General features: G+C 40.3%; 1 protein-coding gene and 1 long non-coding RNA gene across 20 annotated transcripts in view; one reads left to right on the top strand and one right to left on the bottom strand.

Moving 5' to 3' along the window:
- Window positions 1-16,592, bottom strand: part of LOC129487397 (uncharacterized) — a 68,084-nt gene that overhangs the window by 41,194 nt on the left and 10,298 nt on the right. Inside the window, exon 2 of one of the 4 annotated variants that reach the window (XR_010120473.1) lies at window positions 10,467-10,557. The exons of the other annotated variants lie outside the window; for them this stretch is intronic. This is a non-coding gene — a long non-coding RNA (uncharacterized lncRNA). The remainder of the gene's footprint in view (window positions 1-10,466; window positions 10,558-16,592) is intronic. 4 annotated transcript variants of the gene reach the window in all.
- Window positions 1-16,592, top strand: part of TRMT9B (tRNA methyltransferase 9B (putative)) — a 72,034-nt gene that overhangs the window by 47,406 nt on the left and 8,036 nt on the right. For 8 of the 16 annotated variants that reach the window (XM_063637822.1, XM_055287699.2, XM_063637814.1 and 5 more), the window contains 2 exons: window positions 6,900-7,054; window positions 13,311-13,484. The exons of 1 other annotated variant lie outside the window; for it this stretch is intronic. In XM_063637822.1, the coding sequence (XP_063493892.1) occupies window positions 6,900-7,054; window positions 13,311-13,484 (329 nt within the window). Of the gene's footprint in view, window positions 1-6,899; window positions 7,055-7,169; window positions 13,485-16,592 lie in introns of those variants that run through there. 7 more of the 16 variants (XM_055287771.2, XM_055287760.2, XM_055287738.2 and 4 more) reach the window with 5 other exon arrangements.

The raw sequence follows: 16,592 nt of genomic DNA, 5'->3' as shown, positions 1-16,592 counted from the left end.
AGATTGTTCAGGGTGGGGGAAGATGGGAGGGGTGATTTATTGGGGGAAGGATATGTTCATTATCTTGAGTGTCTTGATGGTTTCACACTTACATACACACTTACGCACACACATATGTATGTAAAAACATCAAATTATATAGTTTAAATACATGCAATTTGTTATATGTCAATTATACCTAAATAAAACTGTTAAAATATGATTTAAAATTTTTAAAGAAATATTGTTTAATTGGCTAGAGTTCTATCATTCATGAATTCACTAAACGTATTTAGACCTATTACATTTAGGCCCAGTGCTAGATACTATGGGCTAACCAAAGATGTGTATGAAATCTTGTTTCTTCTTTAGAAGTTCAGAATCTAGTAGAAATACTTAAGCCATTATAATACTTTACAGCACATGATATATTTCAAGTGCTGTGGAATTAGGGAGTGTGGAGGTTATATTTCTTTGAGAAGGTGGAGAAGACTGTAGGTAGAAGTTGCCACTTGGCTCACAGTATTAAGTTCAAAAAAGTAGGATGCAAAACTGTGTCCAGTTTTGTCTCAATTTTATTATAATATATCTCTACAAGAAAGAAAACTTTTAATCTTTATAAAGAAAAAAGGGAGAAACGTAAATGGTAACAAGTTGTCATCTAATAAAAACTGATGTATACTTTTTACTTTCTCATGATCTAGATATTCTGCAGTTCATATGATGAACGGAGCTGTTTATTCCTTTTGGTGGATGGGATTAGAATACCCATGATACCTCTCCATCAAGAGTTCTGAGGACCCAGGCTGATGCCTCCAGGATAAGGAACATTTCATTGCAGACATAAGGGATAGGGAACTTGGGAAGCAACACACTGGGGTAATCCTGATCTTTTCAGATGACATTTATGCTATAGCAAGTCACATAGGGTTTACCTGAATTCAAATAGGTAGAAAAATGTTAGCCTAATCACATGCCCAGGGCAGGAAAACTAAACATTTGTGACTTCTCAATAGAACCCTGTTGCTAGAAGCAGGAATGGCCAACGCCCTTCTCTTTGTTTTTCTAGCCTTGGGAAACATGCCAGGCCCCTAACTCTCCTGTTAGTTTTCTGTCACTTTCTGTCCTCTCTTCCATCCTCCAAGAAATAAATGCTAGAAATAGGCAGAGTTTGTGGGGCAAGGGAAGGAACAAAGATGATTCAATGTCTGAGGTCTCCTCTGCTGTGCCTACATCAACTTCCCCCTGGCAAAGTTAGTTGTATCTTTGTCTACTCAGTTTCATTTATGTTTTTGTCATCATATTTACGATTTCTTTTGATTGTTAGCATTCAGTTTTGGGGGTTTGTTTCAAGATTACATTGTAAGCTTTACAAGTTGCTTGAAAAGTAGCAATACAGGTAAGATATTACAACATTATGTGTCAGCATCCTTGCACACTAGTTATTTAAAGTGTAAAATAATCATTTCAAAATGTTAATTTAAAAAGCAGTTTGCCTGCCTTGGGAAAGGTGTGGTTGTAAGAAACAGAAATGAGTTCAAGTGAAGAATATTTTAGGGCTAGAACAGGGTATGCATTTGAGATACAAGGTTAGGAAATGAAGTACCTCAGGACGCAAGGCTGGTACTCTAAAATGAACAGGTTTCTTGGAGTTGAGTGACCCTGAGACCCTGTCTAGAGCCCACATAGGGACTAGAAATAGAATATCGTCTACTAGACTTCGCCAGTCCTTCTGCCTTTCCCCCCCGCCGTGTTATGAAGCATCACGGAGTCTCACCTTGTTTTTCTTTCCCTACAGCTACATTTATTTTGCAGAAAAATATTCTTTTGGTTCATCCGTATGTGCATGGCTAAAAATGGACTCCCTAACACAGACTCCAAGTGATTGCAACTAACCACGTGCGGTCATCTGACTACTCAGGTCTTTTTGTTCAAATTCTCAAAATTGGGTCAGTCTCACCCATGGACTTGTTCCCTGTAGGTCTGGTTTTCAACCTGGGTCCACTCAGTGAGGCAGGGATCCCTGGAAAGAGGAGGCACAACGCTCAGAAGCAAGTTCTCTTGGATGGACACTGATGAGCAACTCTGATGCGCATCCTTCTGACTTTCTAGTTAAAATGTTTACCGTCTCATACTTTTAGTCTTTTTATAAACCATCTTAGAAGTTATGATTTATAGATAACATACTTCGCTAAAACTACATGAATGGAAAAGAATGCTCAGGAAAAATGCTTCCTTTGTTTTGGGGACTTTCTTAAATTGGAAAACGTTAAATTAACGTTTCCAAAGTGTCTTCTGCAGAATATTATTTCCTAAAAAGACAAGAGGTGTTTAAAGACAGAAAGAGTATTACAGACCCAATAATTCTGAGAAAAAAGCCAGATTTTAAAAACATCAATCGGGACTCTTTTCTCCAAGATTTTTCAAAACTCGTAGTGTGCTGGTGTGCATTTTGAATCTCAAAGGAGGGACACAATGTGAGGCTTTAAATACTGACTTTTTATGTGGATTATTTTATGGGTCTGGAATTTGACAGCACACAGATTAGGAATCCTGGCTAATCCAAACCCTTTATCTCTCGCTTCATCTGGAATCCCATGCTCTTGTTTTAGTACTAGTCTTATTACCTTAGTCACACTTTCAAACTCACAAGGAATTTGCTTGTATACATAAAATTCATGTGGAAACTACTGTAGGAAATTTAAATCCACAGCATTTGAAATTTAAATCTGCAGTGTTTATAAAGTTAACTGTAAAATATCAGAAAAACAAAATGGATTCATATTGCTTATACACTTAAAAATAACTCTTACGTTACTTGATAGTAGAGGCCATAGTAAACTTAGGGAAAGATCTCAGGGGGTGCTGTTCAGATACTACAAATTCTGAGCTTGAAATTGGAGTCACTTTTAAACTGCATATTGCAAGGAACCCAGTTTATGTCGGTTACCGCTTAACATTTGCAAGTGCAATAAAGAAAAACTTACTTGTTCTAGTGTTCTCTAAATTTTATTGCTTGATTGATTCCTTGAGAAAGGGGAAACGTAAATAGACTAAAATCTACTGAGATTTTGATTTAAATGAAAAGCACACAGTGTTTCTGTTTTTCTCTTGTGTGGGCAGTTATAGCCAGCCATATGTTTACTTTGTAAATTTCAGTTGAAGGTGCAACATAAGCTGTTTCAATTTGGGTGGAAGTTTAGTCAGACCTCACAAATTAGATTTATACAGTTAGGAGTTTGCTAGGATTTTTTGCAGGGGCTGTGGGTTGGTTCATACTGATTAAATACAACCTATTACATTTTAAGAGTAAATCCTGAACAGCTCTTCCTTGAAATGGAAGGAATGATGGAATTATATTATCATCATTTGGTGATACTTGTAGTAATAATTGGGGCAAGAATCACTGGTAGATGCTAAAACTGGTGGGTGAGCAAATAAGAAACAATATTTGCATAGTCTCAAAGTCTCTCTCCATACAGGGAAGTAACTTGGCAGACATCATCTTACCCAAGTACTTCCCACTTCCCAGGATAGGGGTAGAGGTGCTGGGACAGAGGCTGTCCAGGGACAGTATCTTCTCTCCAGTTATACTCCCATCTGCCAGTTTGCAGGTGTAGGGTCCCCTCCCTTCCCCAGCTCCTCAGGGTGATCACTCCCTCTGCTAACCAAAGCCAATACTACCCTCTGTACTCAGAGCCAGATTCCGTTCTCGTTATGTGTATTTATTTGATCATTTGCTGGGGGTCTGCTGTGTCCTAAGTGCTGGGGACTCAGTATTAAATAAGACAAGTCTTTGTTCTCCAGGGTCTTCCAGCAGACTCTGCCAGAGAAAAATATTTTATCTAAATTCAACGATTACAGGACTCCCTGATCCCTGTAGAGGTATGCATGGGATGCAATAGCTGATAGCCATCAGTAGGGCCAAATGGGTTCTTAAATGATTGAAAATACTTTCATACTGATAGGTAAAAGCCACAACCCGAGCCCTGGCCACTTCTCTGGGATACCACTCACTCACATGCCAAAATAGAATAGAATAATTACAGGGTTAAGCCCAAAACGGGACCTGCTCTTGTGCTTTTCTTACTCCTTTCCTGTTGCCCTTATCCTGCCTTGAAGGTCAGGGAAGCCTTCCTGGAGGAGGTGATGCCTTTTCCAAGAATGACTAGAATTTAGCCAGGGAAAGCACAGCATCTGTTCAGGCCCCTGGATGAGAGCGTATGTGCCACCGCTGAGAAACAATGGGTCATTGGGTATTATGGCTAACGCTGAGGAAAGATGGTGAGAAATGACCCTTAAGAGGTCTGGTGAGGCCAGATCAGAAAGAGCCTTATGAGCCTGCCTAGGCCAGCTGAACCCAATGGGACAAGCTGTAAAATGCCTCTGAAGAAGTTGAAGGTAAGAATTGAGGGGGGTAGCGTGAAGCAAGATGGCCAAATGGAAAGCTCCACTGATGGTGTGTCCCCGCTCCGCCACCCTCCCAACAAGGACCAAAGTTAACACGCAAAAAAAAGCACCTACATAAGAACCAAAAATCAGGAGAGCACTCATAGTGCCTGGTTTTGACTTCATATCAGTAAAGGAAGCCCTGAAGAGGGTGAGCAAGACAGTCTTGAATTGCCCATGCCATGCCTCCTCCAACCCCCTGGCAGTAGCCATGTGGCATGGAGACAGACTATGTGCTTAGGGGAGGGAGAACGCTGCATTTGTGAAACACTGTATTGAACTCAGTGCTGCCCTGTCACAGTAGAAAGCAAAACCACGTGGCTGAACTCAGCTAGCACCTGCCCACAGAGGGAGCATTTAAACCAGCCCTAGCCAGAGGGGAATTGCAGATCCCAGCAGTCTGAACTTGAGTGCCTGCAGGCCTCACCACTGTAGGCTAAAGGGATCTGGGGTACTAAATAAACTTAAAAGGCAGTCTAGGCCACAAGGACTGCAGCTCCTAGGTGAGTCCTCCTGCTGAACTGGCCTCAGAGTCCGTGGACTAGGTGGGGAGGAGGGAACGCCACCTACTAAGACACCAGCTAGGGCTGCTAAGGGAGTGCTTGCATCACCCCTCCCCCAACCCAGGCTGCACAGCTCCTGGCTCCAAAAGAAAGCCAGCCCTTCTGCTTGAGGAGAGGAGAGGGAAGAGAAGAATAAAGAGGACTTTGTCTTGTATTTTGGATACCAGCTCAGCTGCGGTAGGATAGGGCCCAGGGAGTGTCCTGAGGCCCTCTGTCCAGGCCCTACCTCCCAGTTGACATTTCTAGACACACCCTGGGCCGGAAGGCAACCTGCTGTCTTGAAGGGAAGGACCCAGTCCTGGCAGGACCCATCACCTTCTGACCAAAGAGCCCTTGGGCCCTGAATAACCAGCAGTGATACCCAAGTAGTACGCTGTGGGCCTTGGGTGAGACTGTGAGTCTTGCTGGCTCCAGATGAGACTCAGCACATTCCCAGCTGTGGTGGCTATGGGGCAAGACTCCTGCTTAAGAAAAGTGCAGGGACAAGGAAAGGGGACTTTGCCTTGCACCTTAGGTACCAGCTCAGCCACAGTAGGGAAGGGGTCTTTGGAAAGGGGAGGGAAGTGTGGGAAGGGCTGCATCTCATGGCTTGAGTGCCAGCTCAGCCACAGTACAATAGAACACCAAGTAGACTTCTAAGGTTTTTGACTCCAGTCCCTGGCTCCCAGACAGCACCTCTAGACCTGCCCACGGCCTGGAGGAACTTGCCACAGAGGTTACAGTGAGCCAAGATCATGCAACTGCACTCCAGCCTGGGCGACAGAGCGAGACTCCATCTCAAAAAAAAAAAAAAAAAAAAAAAAAAAAAAATGAAATCCTGTCATTTGCAATAACATGGATGGAAGTGGAGGTCATTATGTTAGCTGAAATCAGTCAGGCACAGAAAGACAGGCTTCATATGTTCTCACATATTTGTGGGAGCTAAAAATTAAAATAATTGAACTCATGGATATAGAGAGTAGAAAGATGGTTACGAGAGGCTGCGAAGGGTAGTGGGGAGGTGGGAGGGAAGTGGAGATGGTTAATGGGTACAAAAAAATAGAATAAGACCTAGTATTTGCTAGCACAACAGGGTGACTCTAGTAAAAAAATAATTTATTTGTACATTTTTAAATGACTAAAAGAGTATATTGGATTGTTTGTAACATAAAGGATAAATGCTCAAGGTGATGGGCACCCCATTTTCCCTGATGTGATTATTACACCTTGCATGCCTGTATCAAAACATCTCATGTACTCCATAAATATATACACCTACTATGTATCCACAAAAATTAAAAATAAATAATAAGAAGCAACACAACCAGTCCTGTATTTTACAAAAATAATTATGATGTAATTGAAATTGGGAAAAGCATTCAAGGGCAAGAGAACTGTTTGCCAGCTGTTGAAGCAATTCAGTAAAGAAATGGGCACCTATACTAAAATAAAAGCAGTAGTGATATAGAGACATGGCTGGAACCAAAACACTAAAAAGGGAGAATTAATAGGGCTTTGTTATTGGGTTGATATGGTGAGCTACCTGTTATGAAATTGTGAAATTTATTTAGCATCATACAGTGGTCTTATCCAAAGTAAACCATTTGGTAAGAATTTTGGCTATGCTTCCAAAATTAAGAATTCATCTTGTACAGGAACTTATTACACAATAATTAGCTCATTCTCAAACAAATAATTAGCTCATTGTTTTCTTTAACATAACAGATAAAAACCATGCATTTGCTAGTCTTTTGGCAACTATGGCAAGTTACAGTGAAGGTATTGTTCTTTGCAGCTTATAAGAAAGTGTGTAAACAGCACGACTTTTGCAGTTTTAGGCTCCAGATTTTAGGAAATCTGCATCCTCCTTCAGCCGTCTATGATGCATAGGCTGACCTGCATGCCTTGGATTGGTCCTGTTTTCTCCAGGATGGATCATGAAGCCGCCCAGCTGGAGAAGCAGCATGTGCACAATGTGTACGAGAGCACAGCCCCTTACTTCAGCGACCTGCAGAGCAAAGCCTGGCCTCGTGTCCGCCAGTTCCTGCAAGAGCAGAAGCCAGGCAGCCTCATCGCTGACATAGGTAACCAGGCAGCCTCATTGCTGACATAGGTAACCCAGCATTGGGCCATGTAGCATGAAATACCTTCCATTGAGCCTTTGCTTTTCAGATTCATTTTTCATTTTTGTTCTAATAGGAATCCTGAAATTGCACCCTTGGCATGCCAGTACCTGGAATATTTATTTTACAGCAGAAACTCAGACAGTCAAGTCAGCAGCAAGCAAAAAACTTTCTCAAACTTTTTTTTTTTTTTTTTGAGATGGAGTTTCACCATTGTCAGCCAGATTGGAGTGCAGTGGTGCAATCTCAGCTTGCTACAAACTCCGCCTCCCGGGTTCAACTGATTCTCCTGCCTCAGCCTCCCAAATAGCTATGATTACAGGCACCCGCCACCACGCCCAGCTAATTTTTGTATTTTTAGTAGAAACGGGGTTTTGCCATGTTGGCCAGGCTGGTCCCGAACTCCTGACCTCAGGTGATCCATCTGTCTCGGCCTCCCAAAGTGCTGGGATTACAGGCTTGAGCCACTGTGACTGGCCTCAAACTTTACATTTAGACAGTGGCTTTTCAGGGCCTTTGTGTACATCCTCCACCAAAACGGACCTGACATTGATTGAATAAATCAGGATGGAAATGATGGCTTGTGAAACCAACCGTTGTAAATTTAAAGATATTCACGTTTGCCAAATGTGTTCTCCGCTGGTGGCTCACTTTGGGTGGCTCACATGCCTTCTATAGAATTGCGGGATTATGGAAGAGGTCCACTAATATCTTATGAATCTCATGGGTCCTTTCCTTTAATTATTCTATAGGTGTTTCATTATAGGAGTGTATCTTTAATTAGACAGTATTTTAATAATAACTTATTTGTCTGGAGGACATTGGTTCAGTATGTTCCTAAATCAAGAACTGGTAAACCACAGCTTAGTAGATCTAGGACTAAGACTTAAGATGTGGTTGGAATCTCACTCAATGCTTACCCACCTAAAACTGCGTTCTAGCAATTGCATGCTGACTGCACCCATGAGTCGTAAGTCTGTAGTTGCAAAGTCTGTCTAGTTTGATATTCATTCTAAATACTGGTAAGAGAAACAGACATACCAGAACTTGTGGCTTGCTGAAGATGGTATGAGTAATGTGGAATCTGGGGAAGCGGTGCATGTCACATGGAAATTGGGAGTCTTTGAAAAATATCTCTATCATGTAAATTAAAAAATAATAAACCTAGTTTCAGAATGTGCAGTGAGTTTGGAGCTCTTACCACCTATAATCTAAGTAAGCCACATACCAGGATCTTAAAATCAGTGGGGAAAAGGAACTATTCAGTAAATGGCTTTGGGATAACAACATATATAATCAGAGAGTTACTTTCTCACACCTTGCATCAAAATAAATTCCAAATGAAGCAAAGATTTAAGTATAAGAAAATGAGCTCATTAAAGGACTAAATGACAACTAGATTGTTATTTAAAATATTCTCAGAGGCAAAATGCCTATGTATGATACACATACAACAAGAAATCATAAAAGAATATACAGTTGATTGCCATTATTCACAGTACTTACATTTCATATATGTATCATAAACATTGAATTGGCAAATACTGAATCATTGTTTTTAGGGGAAACATTGGATTAGGCTCCTGTAAGCTTCAGGTCACAACATTTTTGTCAATTTACCAATGTATAAGCTTGTTGCATATGTGTTTCTGTTTAAAGACACCTTGTTTACTATATATCATTATTTCATAAACATTGGGCTCACGGCCAACACACTATAACTCTTTCGTGAACAAAGCTTATCTAACACATATATTTTGTCCATCAGAGACATCCCAGCCTTCTTATGTTCAGGAACACTAGACGGCATTTCAGCCCCAGGCTTAGGCCGTTTGAAACAGCAAAATCACCGGTAAAAACTGTACAAATGGAGAAATTGTAGCCCTAAGTAGATTATGGAAAGGACACTTAATTACGGTATGGGAGCTGAAAAAAGGAGGCTGGGTATGTGGGTCTCAGGTGACTCAAATATTTTGCTGCACTGTGAGTATATAAGTCTAATAGTGGCCATGCAAGGCTATAGTATTGTCGTTGGGGTTACAAATAAATTTCAGCAGGTAGATTAACTGCAAATATGGAAGCTGTAATTTATGAGGATTAACTATATTGACAGATAACTTTGACCCTATCAAAATGGAAAACTTCCACAAGACAAAAATCTAGCAGACATACAATTCAAAAGACCAAAACCAAACTAAGTAAAAATATCTGCAACACATGTCATAGAAATCTAGATTTTCTTTTTTTTTTCTGAGACAGAGTCTTGCTCTGTTGCCCAGGCTGGAGTGCAGTGGCGCTATCTCTGCTCACTGCAAACTCCACCTCCCAGGTTCACGCCATTCTCCTGCCTCAGCCTCCCTAGTAGCTGGGACTACAGGCGCCCGCCACCACGCCCGGCTAATTTTTTGTATTTTTAGTAGAGACGGGTTTTCACCGTGTTAGCCAGGATGGTCTCGATCTCCTGACCTCGTGATCCACCCACCTAGGCCTCCCAAAGTGCTGGGATTACAGGCGTGAGCTGCCACGCCCGGCTGGTAACTTTTTTAATCTACTAAGCATTCTTCAGTATTACTGTAAAAAAAGACCAGCATCCTGTCATTTGCGACAACACAGAGGAACCTGGAAGATATTATGCTAGGTGAAATCAGCCAGGCACAGAAAGAGAAATACCCAGTGATCTCACTTATTTATGGGATCTAAAACAGTCGGACTCATAGAAGGAGAGATTAAAATGGTGGTTACCTGGGGCTGGGGTGTCGAAGCGGGTGGGGTAGGTGTAGGAAATGGTAAGATGTTGGTTAAAAGATTCAGAGTATCAAACAGAAGGAATTAAGTTCAAAAGAATAAAAAAGAAAAACTACCAACAAGTCACAAGAAAAATAGTGAAAGGATGTGAACAAATGGTTCAAAATGTGTAAAAGTATTTTAATAGGTAACCCACTGATAACGGTTCGGCAACAAAGCACAAAAGAATGCATAGTGTAAAATCTTCTCCCAACCCAGTCCCTGGCGCCAAGCAACCCACACCAGAGGCCTCTGATGCTATTAGCTTCTTGTATGATCTTTTTGAGATGTTTTATGTAACTATGAGCATATTTGTGCCTGTGAGTGTGTGATGGGTAATTTCCCTTTTTTGGTTACACTAATGGTAGTATGCTATAAAAACAATTATAATTATACACCTAGGTTTTGTTATACTTTTAATATATTGAGGAAATCATTCCATATTTATATTTATTATAGAGCTACCCAGTATTAAAAGCTGCCTAGCATTCTATGCTAATAGTGCCATATTAACATTTAATATATGTTGTTTGCTGTATTTTGCCAGTACAAATTACACTACAAATAGGCTAGGCACGGTATCTCACACCTGTAATCCTAGCACTTTGGGAGGTGAGGCGGGCAGATCATTCAGCTCAGGAGTTCAAGACCAGCCTGGACAACATGGTGAAACCCCATCTCTACAAAAAATAAAACAACAATAAAAATAATTAGCTGAGCATGGTGGCACATGCCTGTAGTCTCAGCTACTTGAGAGGCTGAGGTAGGAGGACAGCATGAGTCTGGGAGGCAGAGGTTGCAGTGAGTCGAGATGGTGCCACTGCACTCCAGCCTGGGTGACATAGTGAGACCATATCTCAAAAAAAAAAAAAAAGTCTTACAAATAATATTCTTTAAATACCTCTGTGCAAATCAACAACTACATCTATAGTAAATATCTTTTTGCCAATTTGTATCTTTTGAATTTTGTACTATATACATTTTTTAAACTATTCAATAAATATGGTCATGTTTTCATTCCAAAATGAAAGATGCATTTTAATAAAATTGAAGTTAAAGAAGAAAGAAATGAAAAAGAAAGAAGTTCAAAGGGATGAGCAGAAGAAAAGACAGATGATAATATGACTGTCCTCTAAAGGAAATGGTTTTTGTCGCTAGGTTTTCCACTTAGCTAGAATCATCAGCTGTTTGATGAATAGACAATAGATTGGATTAAAAAATATTTAAAATCTTTTTTCGTTCAATTCAAGATTTAGACATGAATGCCATTAGAAATGAACAGGGGCAAATCAAGATTTCTAGGGCACTAGAAGCGTTGTCAGGAGAAAAGACCTCTGTTTCCTCCTTATTACAAAATGCTCTCTGAACAGGCCCTCCTCATTCTAAAGATCTATGAGTCTGATTTTATTAATATCATTGAAGTAACTTTCCCTTTCATTTCTCCTAAAGTATCCCTCGAGCCAATGAAAAAGCAAACGAGTTGCAAGGTTATTTTTCTTAAAATGGAACCATCATCTTTTGAAATACACAGGATTTTAATTTTAAAATACTTTGTGAATTATATTTTCCCCATGATTGCCTTCAAATAGTGGGTACTTTTTCTCATAAGCATTATTGGGAACCATATGGCTACGAGATCAAAGGTGTTTTTAAGACCACGACTGTGTCTTAGAAACGTCTACATAGAAATAATATGGTCACATTTACATGGAAATAATAATGCTGGAATTGTTTTCTTTTTTCTTTATTTTTTTTTTTTGAGACAAAATCTAACTCTGTCATCACCTAGGGTGGAGTGCAATGATGCTACCCCAGCTCACTGCAACCTCCACCTCCTGGATTTAAGTGATTTTTTTCTGCCTCAGCCTCCTGAGTAGCAGGGATTACAGGTGCCTGCCACCACACCCAGCTAATTTTTGTATTTTTAGTAGAGAGGGGTTTCACCATATTGGCCAGGCTGGTCTCAAACTCCTGCCCTCAAGTGATCCACCCGCTGCGGTGTTCCAAAGTGCTAGGATTATAGGCATAAGCCACTGCGCCAGACCCCAAATTTTATTTTTTATTCATATATTCTCCACTGTCTCAGCTGGCATTAATGAATCTTAAGTTTGCTTTTATTGTATCATAATTTTGAAAGTGCCTAGTAAGGAGGGATTATTAGTGTCCTGATGTATTTCAGAAGCAGCAAACTAATCATCTTTAAATAGTGGTAGATATTTTTTCAGGTAGAAAAATTTTATATGTAATGCCAATAGGTACAAATATAGGCTGTAATGATTTCTTTTAATATTTCTGGAAAGGAATTAGATTATATATCTGTGGTAGAATATAATACTCAGTATTAGATTGTAGAAGGCTTTGTTTCAAGGTGGTTATTCATTCATGTTACTAACTTCTTCAATCATAACATCAGTAAGACCTCTATGATCTGAATCTTTGGGCTTTGTAAATCCTGAATTACTTAGGTCTCTGCTACTGGAAAGTGAATATCAAAAATTGTCTATTTAAGAAAAAAGTAGTTTTTATAATCTGAGTTGTATACTGGACCCATAGAGATCATTTTAAATGTAGCATGAATACAGATTGGATAAAAACAATGTTAAAAATTCTTTTCTAATTCAAGTTCAAATTTTAAAAATTTGAAAGGCATGTTTTAGTGTATAAATAATTGAAAAGTTGTTGACAGTTGTTTGTTTTGCAGTCAGCAAGTGGTAAGAATCTTTGGAGAGACAACAGGAGAATAAAGGCCATAACATGCGTATATACACAATGAAATATGGATGTGAGCTTAGAGGCTACACACGGTCTCTGGGATACTAGAACTATTTCTCTTGCTGTGGACCAGCTAACGTGCCTTGGTTGCGCCAGTGCACTGACCCCCTGTGGACATTACCTCATTAAATATTCAATAAATGTTATTTTTTTCCTATTGCCTTTCTCTCTTCTATATGAGAATATGTAAGTATTCGCTGAAGGCTTTTCTTTTGCTTTTGTGAATACTTTCACACCATGTTGTATTTTATCTTGGTTAGTTAAAAAAAAAAAAAATGTTGACCAGGCGCGGTGGCTCATGCCTGTAATCCCAACACTTTGGGAGGCCCAGTTGGGCGGATCACCTGAGGTTGGGAGTTCAAGACCAACCTAACTAACATGGAGAAACCCGTCTGTACTAGCAATACAAAATTAGCTGGTCATGGTGTCATGCGCCTATGATCCCACCTACTCGGGAGGCTGAGGCAAGAGAATTGCTTGAACCCGGGAGGCAAAGGTTGCAGTGAGCCGAGATCGCACCACTGCACTCCAGCCTGGGTGACTGAGGGAGACTCTGTCTCAAAAAATATATATAAAAAGTTAATTATATTTCTTGTTATGAGACGAACTATTTCACACTTTCCATTGAGGATAGCATGTAACGCAGGTTTTTCTCTTATAGGTTGTGGGACTGGAAAGTATCTTAAAGTGAACAGCCAGGTACATACCGTGGGCTGTGACTACTGTGGGCCACTGGTAGAGATTGCCCGGGATAGAGGATGTGAAGCCATGGTATGTGACAACCTTAATCTCCCCTTTAGGGATGAGGGCTTCGATGCCATCATCTCCATAGGAGGTAAGGCAGCCGGATCACACATTCACCCTTTGCCATGAGAATAATTGACATAGTTTAGTCCGTTCTCATGACTCAACATCCGTTCTGTCTAGAAATGTCAATGTAATTTATTTTATCTAATTTAAAAAAATTGTTTCAACTACTTGAGTGATTTGACTCAACTCCAAAATGTATTTATGGCACATATGATTGTTTTAACTATTTAAACCTTCAAATTGTTATTGCAGTTTTTTTATGATTCATTCCAATTTCTTTTATTTATGAGTAAGAAAGGATTAGAGGAATCTTACTCATTGAAAATAGCACTTCATTTTATTTAAATGAAGCCAGATTCATCCAAAGCAAAGTAGATTTTCAGAAGTTATATTATCTTTTTTTAGGCCAAAATAGTGGCCTTTGTTAACAGAGAATTCTAGGGCTAACACACTAAATGTCACCTGGACCAATCTGCCACTCACTGGTACTCAAGTTCATGGAGAAGATAGGTCCCATCTGGTCTTGGATTGCATTGTTTTTATAATGCCACTCTGCTCATTTACTGCCAAAGATTGTTCATGAGTCTAGGGAATGTGTTTCTCATATCCTCCCAACAAGTGTGCCCAGAAAACACACATGCCAAAAAATGGGGGAAAAAAATCCATGCCTGAAATACAAGCAGGTAAAGAATACATGACACCTGCCATATTTAAATATGCAGGGAAACTTGATATTTAATGGAATCCTATGACAAGTTTTTGTTTGTTTGTTTTGCAATGGAAAAATATTTTGCAAAGCAAATTACTTGTCCTAATGCACTCTTAAAAATCAACCTATTTGGCTGGGTGCGGTGGCTCACGCCTGTAATCCCAGCCCTTTGGGAGGCCGAAGAGGGTGGATCATGAGGTCAGGAGACCAAGACCAGCCTGGCCAACATGGTGAAATCCATCTCTACTAAAAATACAAAAATTAGCCGGGCATGGTGCAAGTGCCTGTAGTCCCAGCTACTCAGCAGGGTGAGGCAGGAGAATCACTTGAACCTGGAAGGTGGAGGTTGCAGTGAGCTGAGATCAGGCCACTGCACTCCAGCCTGGATGACAGAGTGAGACTCATCTCAGAAAACAAAACAAAACAAAAATACTATTTGAATAACAAGTTTTATCCAAGAAAGATGATCTTTTATAAAATGGAGTTATTCATGACAAAGTTGCAGAATAAGATGATTTGCTCTTTTCCTAAAATAGATGAAAGATTGATTTATCCAACATTAGGTGGGGACTGTTTCTTCATATGGTGAGGGGAGGCAGACCTGGAAGCCGTAACCTTGGAACTAGTAAGGACTGGCAAGAGATGGTTACCATGGATACTCGCTCTCTGATAGTCTTATTTGCAGCTGAAACTATTAGATCCATTTTGGTTGTAAGCATTAAGAGGATTGTCTTAGCCTTTGCAGCCTGCTATAACAAAATACCATAGACTTGGCTTAAACAACAGACATTTATTTCTCACAGTTCTGGAGGCTGGATATCTGAGATCAGGGTGCCAGCAGGGTAAGGTTCTGGTAGGGACCCTCCTACCAGCTTGCAGATGGCTTACTTCTTGCTGTATCATCACGTGGAATGTGGCAGGAGACTGGAAGGAGAAGGGGAGAAAGAGAGAGACAGAGCAAGCTCTCTGGTCTCTTCTTATAAACAGGCCATTAAGCCCATAATGGGGGCCCACTCTCACAACTTCATCTAAACCTCCTAAAGTTCTGACCTCCTAATACCTTCATACTGGGGGTTAGGGCTTCAACATACGGGCCTTGGAGGCCACAAACATTCAGTCTATAACCAGAAGGAAACCTTGTTGAATTAAGCAACTCTATACAATGCTTTGAATCTTTAGTGGAAAAAGGTTTTGGTTTGGTCATTCCACTTAACTAGAAATTGGAGAAAGTTCAAAGAAATGGGCCGGGCACGGTGACTCACGCCTGTAATCCTAGCACTTTGGGAGGCCAAGGTGGGTGGATCACAAGGTCAGGAGTTCAAGACCAGCCTGGCCAAGATGGTGAAACCCCATCACTACTAAAAATACAAAAATTAGCCAGGCATGGTGGTGAGCGCTTGTAATCCAGCTACTCGGGAGGCTGAGGCAGGGCATTGCTTGAACCCGGGAGGAGGTTGCAGTGAGCCGAGATCATGCCACTGCACTCCAGCCTAAGCAACAGAGTGAGACTGCATCTCAAATAAATAAATAAATAAATAAATAAATAAATAAATAAATAAAATAAAATAAAAAGTCAAAGAAATGTGTGAACTCTTTGCTATTCTTTTGTCTACACTCATTGTATTTTTTATTTTTTTAACCATTTAAACCTTCAAATTGTTATTGGATTTTTTTTAATGATTCAAGAATTTTTTTTTATTTTTTATTTTTTGAGACAATTTGTTTTGAGATGTCTTGTTACATCTCGATATTTTATCATTTGTTGACATTTAACTTTTCAAGTGTACATGCCTTGCCTCTCTAACCTACAGCATTTAGAATCCGCAGGTTTAGCGTAAAGTGAGACCAGTTTTTTTATTGGTCTCACTCTTATCATCCTGGCTGGAGTGCAGTGGCAGCCTCGACCTCCCGGGCTCAGGTTATCCTCCTGCCTCAGCCTCCCAAGTAGTTGGGACTACAGGCACACACCACCATGCCTGGCTAATTTTTTCTAATTTTTTTGTAGAGATGCAGTTGCCCTATTGTCCAGGCTGGTCTTGAACTCCCGGGCTCAACCAATCCACCTGCCTTGGCCTCCCAAAGTGCTGTGATTACAGGCATGAGCCACCATGCCCAGGCTAAGTTCGTTTTAGTCTGCAAGGCCACCTACATCCAGACCATGCCACTGAGCCACTGGTGAAGGAAGGGGATATAGATCAGCTTTCCTATGCTTGGGAAACAGCCAGCATATCTGGCTAAGTCCTCTATTTTCAGTTTACATCTCATGCCTTGCCCTCAGAGAAAATGGAGCACACCTAGTTACCATCTTCGAATTAAAAATGTTTCCTTGAGTGGAAAAACAGCACGCGTTTTTATGATCTGTAACTATGAATTAATGCGATGTGGTTATTTTCAGTTCGATTTCCCATTTAGAACTATATTATG

The sequence above is a fragment of the Symphalangus syndactylus genome, chromosome 1, assembly GCF_028878055.3.
Source record: "Symphalangus syndactylus isolate Jambi chromosome 1, NHGRI_mSymSyn1-v2.1_pri, whole genome shotgun sequence".
In the NCBI taxonomy this organism is placed as follows: domain Eukaryota; kingdom Metazoa; phylum Chordata; class Mammalia; order Primates; family Hylobatidae; genus Symphalangus; species Symphalangus syndactylus.
Note: the sequence above shows the minus strand (reverse complement) of the source record. Positions and strands in the feature narration are given on the sequence as shown.